General features: G+C 47.9%; 1 protein-coding gene across 2 annotated transcripts in view; it reads right to left on the bottom strand.

The window, feature by feature from the left end:
• KIAA0513 (KIAA0513 ortholog) overlaps window positions 1-19,828 on the bottom strand; it is a 56,086-nt gene that overhangs the window by 15,506 nt on the left and 20,752 nt on the right. For both annotated transcript variants that reach the window (XM_063111409.1, XM_063111411.1), the window contains exons 2-5: window positions 6,318-6,784; window positions 3,561-3,660; window positions 2,499-2,572; window positions 223-293 (exon numbers count right to left, since the gene is read on the bottom strand). In XM_063111409.1, coding sequence (XP_062967479.1) covers window positions 223-293; window positions 2,499-2,572; window positions 3,561-3,660; window positions 6,318-6,646 — 574 coding nt within the window. In that variant the 5' untranslated portion in view covers window positions 6,647-6,784. The remainder of the gene's footprint in view (window positions 1-222; window positions 294-2,498; window positions 2,573-3,560; window positions 3,661-6,317; window positions 6,785-19,828) is intronic.

Here is a 19,828-nt window from a genome sequence, read left to right on the forward strand (position 1 = left end):
CTTCATCCTGTGGACAGTCAACCACTTGGACCCACAGCATGGGCCATGTTTGAGGAGTCTTGCTCCTTGCTCATTCCCTCCCGTCATCAGCTCTCTTTGTTCTTGGGAGCCCCCCAGCGCACGCCTGGAGTCATGAAGAAAGCTTCCTTTGACAACACATTATAGGTTGACAAGTCCCAGTTTCCAAGTCTGAACTCTACATGAGCCCCGCCTGAGTCTTACCGATGTAGTAGTAAGTGAAGCACATGGTCATGAGGTTCTTGGCAGGCCCAAAGTCATCCATCTGATGACATCTGAAACAAGAAGCAAGGTCCACGGGCTAGAGAGTGGACCCACCCGATCTTCTCACTGCAAGCTGATTAATCAACACCCAAATACATTACAAACATGTCTAAACTAATACCTTATTCCCAAGATGCTGCCACAGGAGAAGACCAAAAATAATCCCCCGGGTCCAATTAGGGGAGTTGCCGGCAGGCACACGGTGTGGGACTGTGTATGATGCTGGGCAGGAAGGATGCCAGGGGCCGTCAGCCTGGCCTCTCACTTGAAAGGAGAAAGCCTGGGCCCAGGAAGCTCAACTTTACACAGGAGCAGAGCCAGCCCTAGAAGCCGGGCCTCCCTCAGTTGCAGGCCACCAGCCTCTGCTTCTCAGGAGTGAGCAGTAAGTTATATGTATTCTCACAGCAGTGGTTCTCAGACCTCAGCAGCTTCAGAACCCCTGGAGGGCGTGTAAAGACCTGAATGGCTGGGAGTCCCCACACTCGAGTCTCTGATTGACATGTCGGGGGTGGGCCCTTCCTTCGCATCTTATGCTTCTTCCCCTTCCTGTCCTGTTCCCTTCACACTTTTCTTCCTGCTTAGTTTTTAACCTTGGACAATTAGTACTTTTTTAAAAAGTTGACAGAAATTAGAAAGTGGGATTAAGGGTCATTTTTACCTTTTTATATTTAAAAAAATCTAATCAATTTAAAGAACTACTAATAAAACTATAAAAAGCTAAAAGTAAAAACTAAAGCTACTAATAGACTAAAAATTATGGGTCTCATGAATTTAAAAAAGGAATACTTTTTAAATATTAAAAGGTGTTTTGTTTTTGCAACTATACAAAAATATATACGCTCAGGGATAAAGTGATGGGAAGATTTTTTGTGTGTTTTGGCAGGGATGGAACTTGCACTTAATTTTCCCCTGCAATTTTATTTATTTAAGGGAAAAAAAATCAAAGAAAAATTGAGAATTAGGTAAGTATGTTACCATGTAGGACAAGTGCAATTTATGCAGAATAGGGGTTCTTGAAAATTCCTATAGCGGCAAACAGTTGGAAATTGAGGTATTTTAAATGCAGGAGAGAATTTCAGTAAGACAGTTTGGAGCTTATGCTCCCAGCTGAGGGTAAGGCTCACCCCACTTCCTTCAGTGAAGGTTTCTCGTCCCCTCCTTGCCGGCTTTGAGAGCCAGACTGGCGGGAAAGTGTATCCTGCACCTGGGATATTCTGAGCAAGTGCAGGAAAAACAGGAATGCTCCTCTTTGTTGGTCTTTTTCCTCCAGTATATGCCCCATGTTCAAGGTGGAATAGGGAAAGGTAAGAGACATGGAGAGCAGGAGAATTGAGACTCAAGAAAGCAGGCTGAGAGGAGGGAAGGAGGAGTAGGGGAGGTGGTTTTTCAGGCCTGAATGGACGAAGTGGGCACAGTGACCTGGGGAGGTGGCGGTGGGACAAGCCAAGGACAGGCAGGGCAGGCGAGACCCGGAGCAGGAGCTGCTTCAAGGCCTATGGAGGAGATGGGGACAAAGATGCCCTGACTGGGGCTCTATCTAGCTGCGGTCGAGGCTCCAGTTCACTCAAGCCGCTGCTCAGTTTCCCCAAGGCAGAGAAGCGTCCCCTCTATTTCAGACTTTGGAGGATACATGTGTCCCCTGCTCTGATTCTAAAACAAAAGGTAGGAAGTGGGTTTGGCCATCCTAGAGAGCCATGGGCATGAGGAGGAGCCCAGTGTATTGTGAGGTCTGGCTTCCTTTTCTGACAGGTGAGATGAGGCACCCGCACCTACTAGTGCCTTTTGCGATAAAAGGCTCCAGCAGTGCCTAATGAGCACTCACGGGGCAGGCTAACGGCTTCCAATCATATCATTAGTGCTGATTTGCTCGTGGGTGGGTGTTTATCTAGTTTACAGCGCTTCACAATAGGAGGTCAAGAAAGCTCCAGATCTCCAGGGAGGAGGCTAGGGCTACAGTGTGTAATCGTGGCCTGTCCCTGGGGACCCACATGGAGACTTGACTCCTCTAACTTCTGCTACCAGGTGAGGACTGCTGATGTTGCTCCCCAGTGACAGGCTGGTCACGACTTCTTTCAGCTGGTGCTGGGAGTGTCGGAGCAATTGGGAGCTGATGACTAGTGTGGAGATTACTCACAACTGGGTTATTACAGGGCGGGGAAAGGGAGGGATGAGAACAGCTTGGGAGGATAAAGGCTTTGCGCCACAGCATTACTTACTCAAACAGCACCACGGCAAAAGACTGCACCAGGCGGTAGAAGGTCGGCTCTGAGACACACTTGGAATTGCAACGCTGTCCAGAGAGAGGACAAGGTGACACACACAGTGGCTGGTGAGACAGTGGGCTCCCTGCTCCAAATATCTCTACTTGCAGTTGGGTTGAGACCAGGCTGGCAGCCACCTCCTCTGCTCCACAGGACCCCCAACCCCAGGACCCAGGGCAGAGCGTGGGTACCACAACTGCCACGGCTCGGCGGGGCACAAGCCGGTGTCTCCCTCACACCCACACATGGAAAAGCAGGGAGGAGCAAAGCCCCAAATGACAACACTAGCTATTTCTAGATTGTGAATTTATGGGGAGTTTCTCTCCCTGCTTATCTGTATTTTCTAATTTTTCTATGAATAAATTATTGTAAAATATGTAAAAACTAAGAACTTAAGCCATTCCACAGGAAAAAAAGCAGCTAGTGGATATTTACAAAATTTGATTCTCTTCTAAACTTCGATATATTTTTCTTTACATGACTGTCACTGTCTTGAATATACTATTTTTTACAAAAATGGAATATTGTGGGTTAAAAATGTGCATGGACATAGCCCACACGCTTGCCTTTTTTTTTTTTTTTTTTTTTTTAAAGATGACCGGTAAGGGGATCTTAACCCTTGACTTGGTGTTGTCAGCACCCCGCTCTCTCAAGTGAACTAACTGGCCATCCCTATATAGGGATCTGAACCTGTGGCCTTGGTGTTATCAGCACCACACTCTCCCAAGTAAGCCATGGGCTGGCCCTCTACATACTTGCCTTTAAAAAAAAAAAACTTCTGGAATTTCACAAGGTTGACAGACCACCGGTTCTCATGCTTTTCCTTCCTACTTCCCATTTTCCACTGTTCTAAGCAGCCCTTTTCAGGAAATCTTTTGATAAATTTTGCTTTTTTTTCTGTTGGGTCATTTTCCTTGACTCTCTTCTCCAGAGTGGAATCGAGATAAATTAAGGAGATGGAGAGCTTGTTCTGTCAGCAGATTCCTCCTTACCAGAAATGCTCCTCCCCCGCCTTACCTGGGCGCTCACATATCTGGCAAACCACTCCCGGCCCTTCCCGTTTTCGCTGCTGCAGTACTCTCCAAACTTGGCTTTCTCCTCCTGGTCTAAGTCTTCCCTGAAGGAAAGAGCAGGAAGAAAAAAAACCCTCTCAGTCCTCTGGAACGAAAAAGGTTGCAGTAGTGGGGAGAGGACAGAGAAGGAACTGACAGGTACTGCAGGTGCAGGCACCTGACCCACAGCAGTTCATCCCACCAGCCAGGCAATACAATAATCATGGTATTATTTTTACTTCGAAGACGAGGAGCCTGGCTTGGAGAATCAGACATGGCTTGAGAGTTCCCTGCATACTTACTGGTTCCAAAGCCCATGTACTGACCCCAGCCCTCCTGCCCAGTAGGTCTGAGCCCTAGTAAGGGCAGGAGCCCGAATCTGCAGCTCATCTGACTTCCCGCTGAATTCAAGAATTCCTGAATCTGCTGTTTCAGTAGGGCACACTGAAGCCAAGACACACTGATAGGTCTGGAGTAGGCGTCCTTCCTGGTGTCAGACCAATCAGTGGGGTGCGGTTGCTTACTCTGCACTTCTGAAGAGCGAGACTACTCACTTCTGACCGTCCCCTGCTCTGCATGTGAGGGATGGAGACCAGGGGACCCTCAGCCATGGGGGTCACCACCATTGGGGTGTACAAAATGCTCACCTGGTCTCAAACCACTTCTGATCACTCTTTGTGAGTGGCGAACACTCTTCCCTAAATTTAAAGATTCAAAAATGAAGCAGAAGGCTGAAGATCCATTGGCTTATGAAATTTTCATTTATTTAAGGTTTTATAGAAAACATCTTGGTCTCATTTATCCCAAAATACCAACACCAGATGAAATATGTGAACTTGCCAGCCACTTGCTGTGATTTTTTTGGAATGCTCCTGACGCATCTGACTCTGTTCATGCTCCATATTGCTGACAGGCTGCTGCAAATATAGATTGGCCTTCCTGGCAAATTAGCAAGCTTCTGGGCTTTCTCCCCTTTTCATTAACTGGGGAGTGCTCTGAGAAAGCTGCCTAATTTCAGTGTTGATCAAACAAGATAAGTAGGAAGCCATATCTACTGCTCTCCCCAAATGCATTCAAAACCAGAAATGCATTTTTGGATAGTCAAATATTTGGATTGTCATGTTACTCTTCCCTTTACTAACCACAGAGAAAACTGAGGTCAGATGCCGTCGAATGAACGACACACCTAAAATAGGTACAAATCAAGCCTGTCAGTTTCCAGATGAGGGACCTACATCGTGGTAGAAAATAAACTCTCTGCATAGTGTCAACAGGCAAAATGTTCCTATTGTTTTAATGAAACTGGAAAATTTCCCCTTAAGCTAGTGCTCCTCAAACTTGAACATGTGCAGACCTCCTTAAGATGCAGATACTGATTCAACTCAGCAGGGCTGGGTGGGGCCCAGACTCTGCATTCTTAACAAGCTCCAGGAGATGCCCACGCCGCTGGTCCACGGCTGGCAATCTGAGCACCTAACATGCCGCTGTGAATGACGAAAGATCGACCAGCACCACCTGCATCTGGGGTCTGCACGCTTCCTCCTTCTGGCTGACAGACTGGTAGACAGTGAACAGGGAGGAGCTGGAGTCTGTCCACAGATTCCCTGCTGCTCAGTCTGCAGTACAAACCCAAACCTCTGTTTCCTGCTGCTCCTGCTGTCAATGCTCCTATTTCACCCCTTCAAAAGCCATGAAAGAAAGCCATAAAGAGGTGCAAGAAAGGGTCCCCACACAAGCAGCTGCTCACAAATCAGCTGCCCATGAGCACCACCAGGACCACGGGTAATGGAAACCTTATTGCCTTGTATTGCCCCTAATTTTAATTTCAGAAAATAATTGCAGCCTCCAGTCAACTACAGCTCTGACAAGACTAGAGAGCAGCTGACCTGAAAATGCTCAGATGGTGCAGAAGCAAAACGAGCGTCCCTTGGATGAGTGTGATGGGGCTAGACCGCCACACAGATGGCCCCTTCCAACACCTGACCTAGGGATACAAACACACTTCCAGGACAATACGCATCAGAAATTAATAGAGCTTGTCAGGGTTACAGGGGACCTGTGCTCTTTATGATTGCGTATGTTTAGCAATAGTGCATACAGCCAGTACAATCAGAGACTGCTGAAGATGATAAATGAAGTGGGCAGCTCTGCCTTTTCCTGCCTCTTTCCTCCCTGTCATGACTAGTGAAAGGCATTCACGAGAGGTGAAGAGTTAAGAACACTGAGGTGCCAAGATGGGCCACCCACTCCAGCTCTGTGAGCAGTGACAGGACTGGACGAGTAGGGGACAGGGACCTGGATGGGCAGAGAGCAGAAGACAAGGAACTGGATGGAGAGGGAACTGGATGGGTAGTAGGGGACTGAATAGGTAGTGGACAAGGGACAGGATGGGCAGGGAACAGGGGACTGAAGAGACAGGGGACTGCTCCCTCTGCAGCTACACTGTGTGCCTGGCATGGCCCATAAGCTGGGCGCTGGTTCTCCACAGGGGCTGCCCTGCAGAATCCCCTGGGAGCTGGCACATGTTGTGATGTTGTGCTGTGCCCTAGAGATCTGACGGCACTGGTGTGCAGCGGATCCCAGGCTCCTGTATTCTTTAAAAATTTGCCAAGTGACTCCATGTGCCGCTGGGGATGGGGTGAGCCACTGTGGTGGCCCATCGTTGGCCCAGATGGCGCCCTGGTGAGAGGCAGAGCCCAGGGCAGGATGCAGGGCCCCTTACCCTCCAGAGAAGATCTTCTCCACGTAGCCACGCATGAACTCCCTGAGCACCAGGGTCTCCTCATCCTGGGCCGACTCGGTGCTCTGGCTGGAAGAGAAGGACTCGCTGGAGGAGGAGCGGCGGTCCTGGTCCCAGGAGGGGTGTGAGGGTGACTCGCCCATATCGTTCTCACTGTCTGCTGACTCGGTGGTCTCGCTCTCTGAGGTGCCGTCACCCAGAGAGCCATCCCCATCCTGTAGCGTTGGGGGTGGTACCTCCAGTGGGGGGGATGCGGGTGACTCAGGCCCGAAGTCGATCAGTGAGCCCACGGGCACCTCTGGGGCCTCCATGGCTCAGGTGGGCTGCTGAGGAGGGTGTGGGCAGGGTTGGCAGATGGGCAGAGCAGCAGTCTGCCAGGAGCATGTGAGGCGCTGGAGCTGCTGGCCACAGCAGTGAGTCCCCTGCAGTTGCTCAGGGGCCTAAGCCATCTGGAATGGAACAGACACACACGTGATCACCATGAGAGCCACTCCTCGTGTAAGGGAAACAGCAACTAGAACCCAGATGTCGATGAATGAGATCACATGTTCCCTGTAGAGAGAATAATCTCCACACTTCCAGAACTTGGGATGCCTCTATGCTGTCATTTTCCTATAGCTCACTTTACTTTAAATGCCTAGTACATGGTAGGTGCTCAATAAATATTTGTTAAATAAATGAATAAAACCAACAAACAGGATTTCTCCAAAGCTATGCAAACAGACTTCCAGGGCACGGCCCTGTGGCCTCCTCCTGCCTTCCTCCCCACTCCGGCCTACCAGACTAGGCCAGCACCAACACACAGACGGCCATCCTGCTCTGGAATCGGGGACCACCAGGCACGACCCCCTGCCTGCTGTCACTGGCCTCAGTGGAGACGGAAGAGCTGCCCTGCTAAGCAGCGGACACCATGCCCCTGTGCTCACAGCTCTTCCTTCCTGGGCTGCTTTCTCATCTCTCTTCTGCTCAAGCCCCAGAACCTTCCCAGGCTGCCAGACGTATGTCCCTTCTCAGGACATACGTCCTTCCCTTCAAACCCTCTGGTGGTTTCTAAGCACGATGTCCGCCACAGGGACCCACTCTCCTACCTGCCCCCTCTCCTGCACTGCAGCAACCTGGACGACATTCACTCTCCAGCTCCCATGCCTCTGCTCCTTAGGCTGGGTGATCCTTCCCTTCCTCCCCATCCTCTTTCCTCCCCTCAACCCCGACTAGAATTCTCTTCACCCCTCAAGGCTGGGTTACATGCCACACCTGAGAAGCCTCACTCTGCTCCTAGTCAAACTTATTACTGGTTCGTCTGTGCCACTCCTGCATTATGTACACTCACCTGTAACTCTGCTTGTTTTACTGACACATATTAGTTTCTGTTTATCCACTAAAGCGTATGCCCCTCGAGGGGGACCATGCCCTGGTCACCTTCGTAGCAATCCTAGTGCCCAGCACAGACTCTTGACTACAAACGTGTTCTCTGTATGTTTGCTGAATGAATGAACAGACCTGACAATGAACATGCCAAAGAGTCAGGGGAGTCAGCAACATAGGTCATGCAGCAGCAGAGCTGGGATTAGAATCTTCACTTCTAAACCTGGTCTCCTGATGGCTGGTTCAGGAGTTACCTGCCCATTCTGGGAATCTTCCTCAACCGTACTGAGGGGCAGACAAGCAGGAAGTAAGAGCCCTCTTGATGGTCAGCCCCTGCACAGAAGAGCACGTCTTCGGCCTATCAGACCCCAAACATCCACAATAGCACCTGCCAGTGAGGTGGCTGTTGATGCGTTAAACCAAATACATCTTCTGAGGGCACTTCGATATCGAAAAGGCATTTACTGCCTCTTAAGAGCTTAATGTCCATGAATCGATTACGGATTCCTCCAAATTCCCCGGTCTGGGATATTTTTAAATACCCTGAGTCAGAGAGATGGAACAGCTGGCCCAGATCACCAGAGTGGTGATAGCACAGACTCAGGGGGTCCTGCACAGCCTGCCTTGCTCCAAAACAGAGAAGTGCAAACCTCAACTCCAAAGAACTTCCTAGGCCAGGACAGCAACAGGGGCTCTGACAGTTCAGCAGACAGCACATGACAGTTCAGAGAGGTGGAGTTTAAGGAGTGGACGGTCTGAGTCTCTTGTGACCAGCTGTGTCCTCGACCCATGGCCCTGCTCTCTGGGTAGGGTCTCCCTGTCTAAGGCATCAAGAGTGGATTAAATCTTCAAGGTCCTCTGGCAACCACATTCTCAGACTCTCCAAAGATCAGAAAAGCACACTCATAACAACACACCTGACATTAAAAATGGAAAACCACACATTAGGAAAATGTTTTCAGTAAACAGGATAGGAAAATTGAGTTAATCATATCTATATTATAAATTCACACAACTCTAACTACAAAATCTATATTTTCATAGATACACAAACTACTCCAATAGGCAAGGCTCACAGGAAGAAATGCAATTTTTAAATGCTTAGAAATTCTTCAACCCACACTAATAACCATAAGTATGTAAATTAAAACAATAAGGTACTGTCTCATACTACTAAATTAGCAAAAATTTAAAAATTGTAATTCAAATACTGGTAAAGTATGGTGAAAGTAATATCCTCAAACATTGCTGGCAATAGAGATAAATAAGACTTTAGAAAGCAATTTCTATAATTCTTATTTTTCTTTCCTCTGATTCAGGAATTCAAATGCTTGGTATTTACCCTAAGAAAATAATTCAAAACACTCAAAAACAGTTATGTGGAGAAAAATGCTCACTCCACCAGTATTTATATTCCTGTAAACTGGGTGAAAAAATCTAAATACAGTAAAATGGTGAATAAATCCTAACAATTTGATGCAATAGTAATCAGTGTATGATGCAATTAGGAAAATGTTCCCTTTATAGTTAAGTAAACAAAATGTTCTGCAGTAGGTATATTTACTGAATGCCTACTGCATGCTGCCCCCTGTTCTGGGTGCCAGAAATGCTCAAGTGAACAAAATGCAATTTTAGTACCATTACAATTATGTATAGATATGAAAAAGGGCTGGGAAAATGTGGAAATGCACGATAGTGCTGGCATGGAGGTGGTCTCCCCTTTCATTGTATTCATTATTGTAACAATGCAGTTGGCAAACCGCAGCGATTCCGATTCCAAGGGAAAAGGAAACACATCACTGTATCTTGAAACTGGCCATGTGTCAGAAGGGCTGTGTCTATCTGCCCATAGCACAGGAGGTGGGAGGTCAAGCTGAAAGATTGCAGCTATTTCTGATCCCGCCTGAGGTGCTCTCAGGGGCTGGCGAGATGCTCTCCCACGCCCTTCCAGTGTTCAATTCTGTGAGTGCGTGAGTCACCCTTTCCCAGAAGCCCTGAGTGCCTGGTGACTCCTCCGGGGGCTCAGGAAAGGGTGAGAAAACCACAGGAGAGATACAAAGTGAGAGGAGGCAGAGGGACAGGAGGTCCAGCCCTGGGCCCTGTGCAGGGCAGCGTTTGCTGGGTCTCCTACCCTCCAGCCCCCAGGACCACTCAGACCACGGATCTCATCTCTCTCAAGAGAGCAGGAGGGACAGCCAAGCTTGCTCAGGGAGCTAAGACATCATGGTGAAGTGACCATGTGTGGCCAAGGCCTGGGAAGATACCCCAACCTCCTCCTCCCAGCAGGACAAAGTGATGGTCACTCACACACCGGGGTCACAAACCTCAGGTGACTGCCTGGGCCAGCTGGAGGACAGAGGAAGTGGCCCGGGGGGTGGCCATACCATCGCTACTCAGAGCCAGCCAGCAGCTGCCACTCAAGAACACAGGCCCAGAGGTATCTGATTTTCTAGAGTTTCCTAAGGAATGCTGAAATCAGCTACGTGAACTCTTCCAAATTTTCAACACTGTCAACAAAGTTAAATTTATTTTACAACATTTTGTGGGCCAAAAGAAAAATGAAAACAAAACACACCTGTGGACTGCACCCCAATCCATGTGCTTTGTTCTACATGCCAGGAGGCTCTGAGACACACAGCAGGTCCCCAGCCTCTGAGAAAGAGGGTTTCAATCATGGAACAGTCTCTGTTACTACAGAGGGTGGATCTTAAAATTCCTTGTCCACAGACTTGAAGCAGTGTGGAGCTCCCTGCAACTGTACTTTGTAATTTATGTCTTAGGTCCTATGGCTGAAATTTCTACTAGTGAAATTAGGCTAAAATTCTAAGTCAAGCTATAAATTCCAGTGCTCTTATGAGATTTTACAACCATCCATCCATTCCACAAATATTTATTCAGCATCTACTATGAATTAGCTACTGAGCAAGGAGCTAGAAATACAGCCATGAGTAAGACTTACTTAGGGCACACAGCCCTAAGATAACGATGGCTTTAAAAAGTTCAGGAACTGGGAAGGCCCAAGCCTGGACAGCAGCTGCACATGGGAGCAGAGCGAGGCCTTGCTGGCCATGGCGGGAGCCTGGACTGTGTTTCAGGGCAATGGGAAGTCCTGGGAGCAACCTAAGCACAGTCATCTGCATGGAGAATATGGGCATGAGCCAGGTGGGCAGCCAGGGCAGCCGCAGAGTCCGTACTCAGGAGGGAGGTTTCCTAACCTCCTGGGCACCCCCTCCCTCCCTGACTGCTGCAAGAGGAACTCATGAGATTGCCTGGTGTTGCTGCTCAGCCACATCCCAAAAGGCTTTGCTCAAACCCTGATTTCCCCAACGCCCCAGAGCAAGTGGAGCTGTGACTTCTCTAGCAGGTGGCCTTGAGCAATCAGACAAGGGCTGAACTTGTCTGTAAATCGGAACTTTCTGTAACCCTGCCCCTTGCCATCAGTCCCAAGCAACTCCCTGTCTTTTAGTGTACGCAAGAACTATCAAACATGCTGCTCCTCCCACCAAAATAGCACCTGCAAAAACCTCACTTCACCAGTACACACACACACACACACACACACACACACACACACACACACACACACACATGTATCACATGCATGTGCATCTGGTTTCTCTCTCATCTCAAAACTGCAGTTGGTCAAGAGGGCTAGGCTGGGGGCCCACATCCACACAGCCAAGAAGTGACCAAGCACAGGATCAAACATAGGTCAGCCTCAAAGCCAGCACTCTTGACATTACATGATCTCTGCCCCTGACAGCTACATCTCAGATGCTTCCCACGGATGCACTTCTGGACAGGAACTGCTGGTCAAAGGCTGTGCACATCATCAGGGCTTGTGATAGGTCTTGCCAAAGTACCTTCCCCAAAATCTGTCCTGTGGCAAAATACACTGGGTGGGTTTTATGTTTGAACCTTCATTTCAACTATAAGGTGGAGAAACCACCTAACTCCAAACTCGACACCTGCCATACACAGAGCAAACTACAAGCTTGAAGTACTTTTTAGGTCACGCTTAGATTCCTTTCTACGACATCATATTTTTGCAAAGCTGGATATTCAGCAGTTCACCATAGCAAAGCAAGTATTGCACAAAAATCAATGTGGGCCAGGAAAGAGTGGCCGTGTCAAGTCTGATTCCAAGGATCAGAAGTTGTGCTGAAGCCAAAAGGCACATGTGGCCTGGAAGTAGTTGTGGTTAAAAATGAATAAAAATATTGTTTCTTTCAAATGGTATGGTATACTGAACAGTGGTCCCCAAAGATGCCACATCCTAATCCCCAGAAGCTATGGATCTATGAGCTTACAAGGTGGAAGGGACTGTGTAGATGTGATTAAGGGCCTTGAGATGAGGAGACGATCCAGGATTACCAGGTGGGTCCAATAAGTACCATAAGAGTCCTCATAAGAGGTGGGCAAGAGGGTCAGAGTCAGAGGAGACAGGAAGACGCTGTGCTCCTGCCTTTGAAGACAGGAGAAGGGGTCATGAGCCAAGGAATGCAGCAGCTTCTAGAAGTGGGAAAAGGCAAGGAAACAGATTCTCCTGTAGAGCCCCTAGAAGGAACCAGCCCTGCCGACACCTTTACCAGCCCACTGAGACTGATTCTGAACTTCTGACCTCCAGAACTGTAAGACAGTAAATGTGTGTTGTTTAAAGCCATTAAGTCTGTGGTAATTTGTTACAGCAGCAATAGAAAACTAATACAAACAGCTAGTGTGTTCCTAGGACATAAATACTTATTAAGTTTGGACTATTGGGTACTTGTTTTAGGTGGGGTACTAGGATAAAATTCCTGAGACACTAGGCGCTGTGGACGTTTGGGAATCTTTGACCTAGAAAGAAGGTCCCAGGGCCCATGACCAACGTGAGAGTCAGTTGAGTACGAGTCAAACCCCTTTCCTTCCGCATGAGCTGTTGAATTAAACACAGAAATTATGAACATGTCATTATAGAAAGGCTGAGAAATAGAAGGGGGAAACCTCCCCCATGACAACAAAATCACCATCTCACTTTTGTAAATTCCCTTCTAGTCTCTGTCAACAAGTGAACTTTTTTTTTTTTACCATTTCAATGCTGAAAGATATCTGAATCTTTATTTTGCATCTAGCTAGGGTTTCTCTCTCGGGTACCTATAAACACACAGGTGACCTTATTCAAATAGCGTCTTCTCTGGTCCCCTGAATAGTGTTTTGTTTTAAACTGACCTCCGAGTTGGTCTGGGTTTGGGTGCAGTAATCAGACAAAGCAAACTCCTGGCTTAGATTTCCGGTCTCTGCGGCTGTCTTGAGATACGTGAACTTGATCCATTATTAGATTCCTGTTACCTGTTTTTGTTCAGCTATTAAACACATAATAATAAACAGTCTCCAGGAAAATTGTGCCTCACTGAAATAGCTAGAGGAGAAGAAACCCGAGGAGGACAGTATTTTGCTTCCTTGAACATGGTGTTCCATGTAATCACCATGTAAGGAAATACACACTGTGCACACATGGATGGCAATGTAAATTATCATCGAGTTCCACAGAACCCTCGGCACAGTCCCCGCACAGCAGTGTCAGCTCTCGGAGGAGGTGGGGGCAGGAATCATGTCCACAACCCCCAGCCTGCTGCGAATCAGCCTCACTGTGCAGCGGCTCTTCCCGTAGCTCCTATCTGTATTTGTTGGGTACATTCCATTCTCCCCCACAACTGCCTCTCACATCTGTCTTGACCTGATATAAGAACCCCAGTGGGCTGTTCCAGGCTCAGGCTGTGAGTAGATGTGCCTGATGAAGTCAATGGAGCTCAGCCACACAACCCGGCAGCACAACGCCCCAGCCAGGCTGTAGCCACTGGCCAAGGTGCATGAAAACAGGCCTCCAGTTGCTCAGAAGCTCTCACCTGGGAGTCCACACAGGACCTTCATCTGCCTCTGCAGAAGCTGACTAGCTTAATCTGAGAGCTCCTGAGAGACTGATCCTCTCATCACTTGGAGATGAGTGATAAGTGACTTTGCCTGGGGACCAGAAAGGGAGTTTGGGTGTTTGGGGCTATGAAGCAATAGTTGTTCCAATGAAAAAACACATGTAAAGTCACAGAAAATGTCACCAATGTCCTTTTAGATGTGTTCAGGTAGCTGTTCAGACATGGGTTTATATGTACTCAATACAGACTGAGAGCAACTTATGGGCCAGTGGAATCAAATAAATCCATTACTGTAGTTGGGCTGTGAGTTTAGTTGAGTTTCCTGGCAGACAAAGGAAAAAAGGGAAGCATGCTGGCTCATAAACTTTTTTTGATTCTGTAAAATTCATCTGCAGAATAACTTTTTCCAGACACTGAATTTAGAAATGCATTTGTCAAGAAGGTCCTCATATGAAAAGACACTGATTATTGTAATGATAAAGTCTAATAAGGTTCTGTAAAAGAGATGTTGGATCAGACATTTCTTTAAATGACTCTCCAAAAATCTGATGGCATGCATGAAATGAATTTGGCACAGGTTTTTGTCTGGAGGTGCCACTAGGTGAAGATAATATCTCCCTCATATATGAAACGTGACAGTTAACATGTCCATGCCCTCAAATGCCAGATGTCTCAAAAGGGCTTTTGATAAGTACCAGATTACAGATTGTTCATGCCTGAATTCTCTGAAGAGGGCCTGAAGTGCCAACATTCTGATTTGATAACCAAAATAGGATCCACGTGCTGTGGTTACCAGGGAGGGAAGATTGTCCTTCTGCTGTAAACACTTAGGAGCCTCGTTTGTTTCCCGCCCCCGCCACAGGGGCAGCAGCATCTCAGATGTCTGTAGCGCTCCTCGGGGAGTGGGGGGGTGGGGGGTACTGCCCAGTGAAGACAAAAATGTGGGGTCCCAGATGAGGAGGGCAGTGCAGACAGTTCCACTCATCCCCCACAGCCAGTCACAGACACAACAAGTCCCACACGGGATGACCTACTTACTGCACCGGCTTGGAGGCCTGGACGAGGGAGAGCTGAACTGTGCCTTCGGCAGGAGTGCTCTGACTTCTGACATCTGGGCTACTCTCCAGGTAACTGAACAGCTTCATGGCCCAGGATTTGCGCTCTTAGGATGACACTCCACCAGCCTGACTATTTCCTTCACTACAGGATTCCCAGGGCTAAAGGCTCAGTGAATATTTGTTGCTGTTGAAAACTCCCAGTCAGGGTTCAAAGGTGAGCTCCACCCACCACAGGTGCATTTGAATGTGGCCTTGGTTTGCAAAGTCAGCCACTGCACCTCCCACCCGGGGCCTAATCACTCCACACTTCCTTCCGCTGCCCTCTGCACACAGTGAAGGAAGAGCTGCATCTAGGGAATGCTGTCAGAAAAATGCCTTGCTGCCAATTTATCTTGTAACTGAAAGAAGAAAAAGCTTTAGGATCATTTATTGGTCTTTTGATAAATGAAATGTATAAGCCCCAACTCTAAGCTGCAAACATGCTTTTGGTGTGGGTGCTGTGTGCAGAGCACTCTGCAAAGAAGAGGAACAAATAGATTCAATCGTCAAAAAGTGTGCACCTAGGAGGAAGAATGAGACGATTACCTTAAATAACTGGGTGATTGGGCAGAGGGGACCAGGCCTGTCACAGGGACCAAAAAGCCCCAGGAGAGGTCGCCCAGAAGAGGGCAGGAGCACACACAGTGGCAAGGAGTCTCCAGGAAGACTTCATGAACTGCACCTCGGAAGGCTGGGTGGGAAGGCAGGCACCTGAGAGGGGTCGACATCAAGAATGTCCTGCCATCTCCCACGCATGGGCTGTGAAACCACGTGTACCCCTTCAGCTGTTAAGTTCTGTGGGAGGCAATGCGCTACTGCAGCTGAGTGGCCCTGGGAACAACTTAATCACCGCCTTGTCCTGAACCTGAAACAGAAGCTTCCGAGGCACTTGGGAGACTTCTGATGGACAGTGTTGAGAAGTGGTCTCCTCAAGATGGGCTTTCCTAATACCACGGATCAGAAGGAGCAAAGCGGGGAGGGTTAGGGAGAGCTGGGGGCGCCTGTGGCAGTTTGGGGTCCATGTTCAGGATCCTGGATCCCAACCGTGAACCCTCATGCCATCCATTGCAATGCACACCCAGCCCCCTGAGTTCAAGGTGACACACCCGTCATGTGGACAGGTAACACTGATGGCTGTAGCTCCTAGGAGAGTCCAGGTTACCAATGGGTTTGGGGACCATGAACCAGAATCACACATAAAGCACAGAACCATTTAGAGTGTAGGGAAGGGTGGTACTGATGACAAGGGCAGGAGAACTACAGGAAGAGGGGCTCGAGCAGGTAGGGCAGAAGAGCAGCAGGAGCTGATCTCAGAGGGAGGAGCACAGGGTTGCTCCCAGCCCTGAGCCAAGCACCAGCTTAGAGGTGCGGGCAGGACCAAGAGCCCACGCTGGTCAGGTTGACTGGCATGGGGCACTAAAGGTTGCAACTCCATCACAATTCCTCATCGCTGGGGAATCCAAGACAACAGGTTGGGGAGAGGCAAGAAGAAGGGCAGATGCTGACCTCATCCTCAAAAGGGGAAGATGGCAGGTTCTGCAAATGTATTACGTGAGGGGTCCATGTCAGGCCAGCATCTAGAAAGAGGTTACCAAAGCAGTGGCTTCACGAGCACTAAGAGAGGGAAGCAGGAGGGCTGAGGTCGGAAGCTGGTGCCAAACTGAGCAGCTCCAGAAGCACGTGTGTGTGTTACAGACTTGCAGGTCGAGGGAATACTGCAGAAAAGAAAGAGCATGCTGCGTTTTAGCAAGGTATTCATTAAACTCATTACAGTGTGGAGGACAAGACAGAAACACACGGCCTGAGCATCGCATAATTAAGTGGATTTATAATACCATATTTCATTATCCTAAAATGTACTTTTTTTTTTTTTGCATTTTAAGATCTCTGAAATTAGACATCTTATCACTGCTTCTAACACACCATGATAAAGCTGTCATTTTCTGGAGATAAGAGGGGCCCCTCCTTTTTTTTAAGCAATTAAAAAATACAAAAAGTACATAAATTATAATCATACTGAGCAATGAATCCTCACAAAGTGAATATACCCATGTAACCACCACCCACTTCAGGAAGTAAAACATCACCAGTTTCCTGTACACCCCTCCCCAAAGGTAAATGGATAGAACACTCTGGAAAGAGCATATGACGACAGCAGACAGGATAATACTGTACAGAAACCATGGACCTTGGTGGCGCTGAGACAACTTCAAAAGAATGGGCCCCTGAATGTGAAGAAGTATTTTAACCAATTTATTTTGCTTATATCTTCCTCTTCATTATGGACAACTGTGATGTATGATAACAATCTATGTCTTAGGAATTCTAAACGACATTCTCTCAGTAAGGACAGAATAACAGTTCTAAGTGATAAGACAACATTGTTGATCATTTAAGAGGCAGTGCTCAGTCTTTCTCAGCAACGCCTAATAGAAAGGCAAATCTCACAACCGAGGGATTTGGGAGTCAATGTGGGAAGAGGTCTCTCCCTGACAGGCAAACTCAAGTCTGGGCTGTATCCCACATCTCTGTTGATCATTCGGATTTGAATGCAAACAACACGTTGATGGAGAATGTGGGGAACAAAAAGCCAACAGGGATAGTTAACTTAGAGGATGACACATTGGGACCCAAAAAGCTTTTGGCAGACTGTGGTACTGGGCCGAGTCTAAAGACACCTCTCGATAGGAACATCGCTCATCTGCTCTGGGCTGCTGAGTGGCTCCCGTGGGCCACACATGACACAGAAACACGTGGTTTCTGCTCTTGAGTAACTGGTAAGTGATCAGCAAGGGAGCCTGACATTTTGATCCAAAGTTGCACAAGCACAATACTGAGAGGCAGTGCGTTAGTTCACGCTACGCTGGCTGTGAGTCAATGGGTTTGACACTAGCAACAACAAACTCTAAACTGACCTTCAGAGGAAATGACAAAAGTACCTGATCCAAAACCAGAGCAGAGCGATGCTTTCACTCGACTCTGCTTCCACTGGTCAGACTGCTCCAAGAACGTTCTGTTCAGTTCCGTATCTCAGACGCAATGATCCCTTTCCAGAGCAACACTGTGGGTAACCATGTTCACAAATCTACTCTTATTATCCTCAGTCTTGAAGTCCAAAGCAACCCATTAGGATTCATCATTTGAGAAAAAAAAATACACTTGCAAAGGCATTCTAATTTAATAAATGCTTGTAAGGCTTTTTTTAAAAGATGAAAGGAAAAAGGAGAGAGCTATTGAGAATCTGGAGAGCATCTGAAAAACCAAAAACAAAATTCCACTAGCACTGGGTTAGGGAGTCAAAAAACCATGTCACAGGAGCAACGGTGAGAAGTGGAAGAAATTCACCACCGGGGTAAGTACCATGGGAGACGTGACAGTGGTCCTCAAATCTGCGAGGAGTCATCATGTGACGAGGGATTAGCTTGTTCTATATGGCTGCAGAGGGAGACAGAGCCTACGGGGTCGTTCCAGCAAGGCAGCAGCCTTTACCGACCAGGAGGTCCTGGGAGTCCCCTCTTCAGGGAAGCTGGGAGCAGAAGGTGGGTGTCTGCTTGTTACCAAGTTATTAACAGGGAGGGGGCACTGGACCTCTGGGGCTTCTTGCCATCTCTCTTTTTCTTTCTTTTTTTTTTTTTAAAGATGACCGGTAAGGGGATCTTAACCCTTGACTTGGCGTTGTCAGCACCACGCTCTCCCAAGTGAGCCACGGACCAGCCCTTGCCATCTCTATTCTGAGAAAACATTTGGTGAAGCTACTGCAGTTTTTCTCCACTGCTACTGTCAAAATGATGTTATATCCAAAGATAGCTCCTACTTTATGACCTCTAGGAGGAAGAAAACATCTAAAAGCATTCACAGTTCACAGGAAAAAGAGATAAGAAACTATCTGCTGGTCCTCCAAGTTGGTGGAAGAATAAGATGGGTTAGATTCTCCACAAAGACTACCTCATAAAGCTGTGGTTTCACTGGGTCAATTTTTGAACCATTAACATGGGCCAGGCTCTGGGCTAAGTGCTGGGAACACAGCAGGGGATGACACGAACTCCTTCCCTCTCAGAGCATTCTGTCTAGTGTTTCTGTCTCCTTCGGTGCAGCAACAGTGCACAGGGCTCCAGAGCAAATCCCACTCCACCATGCTGCCAAAAAACAGAAGGATCCAGGAATTCAGTTAATCCCAAATGGATTAGGAGGGAGGAAAAGGAATACTATGGTTGTAAGTCAACAGCTCCTCCAGAGTTATCTAAGTCTTTGAAATGTCTTAAGTTTTTCAAAAGTTGTCCTGAGTCCCAACTCAAAAGTCACCCCACACAAGCATCTGGATGTATGCTTTGCACTTATTAATATACACTTTATCGTAGGTAATTCCTGAATCAATTGCTGAGCATCGAGTTTAAGGCAACAAGATGGAACATGATGACATGTGTTTTCATTAATTTTCGCCATTAACTGACTGAGTTGGTTCCACTACACCCAAATATTACAATTCACTGTGAGGCACATCCTGCCAGCCCTTGGTGAGCAGCTGCGTTTTAATACAAGGACACAACTGACAACTCAGGGACAGCTGGACTCAATTTGGATAGACACTGACTTGGCCTTCCATCCTTTTGGGTAATTTGGCAAAATAAATGATATTGCCCCAACCTTTGGTATGGAGAGAGTGGCACTTAATTATTGGATTGGAACAAGCCCCCTAAAAGATTCAGGACTTGGGCCTTCTCCAAAGAACCCAGGGCAGGTTAGGGATGGAACTGAACAGGCCTCCATCCTCTTCGGGTTTGGTGCTCTGCTCCCTCTGGTCCAACAAAGGGCCAGAGCACAGAGCCGTGTGCAGAGGACATCTGTGTCTCTGTCGGGAAAAGACTGGGCAAATCCTTCTGGACACGGGGAGCGCCTGGCAGGCCCAGCAAGCCCTCTGCTGTCCATCACCACCTACCCATGACACCTGTCATCCCTGGCTGGCGGTCAAGGCGCTCTGTGATCTGGAGCTGGTCAAAGCTGCCCACGCAGCTCTCTGGTAGCCAGGTGCAGAGGGGATGCTGCCACTACACAAAAGCGACTCACAGATGCATTCGGCATTGGCTTCTTCAAGACAGAACTTCTGCTTTCATCAGGCTGGTTC

This window comes from Cynocephalus volans, chromosome 10 (genome assembly GCF_027409185.1).
Source record: "Cynocephalus volans isolate mCynVol1 chromosome 10, mCynVol1.pri, whole genome shotgun sequence".
Taxonomy (NCBI): domain Eukaryota; kingdom Metazoa; phylum Chordata; class Mammalia; order Dermoptera; family Cynocephalidae; genus Cynocephalus; species Cynocephalus volans.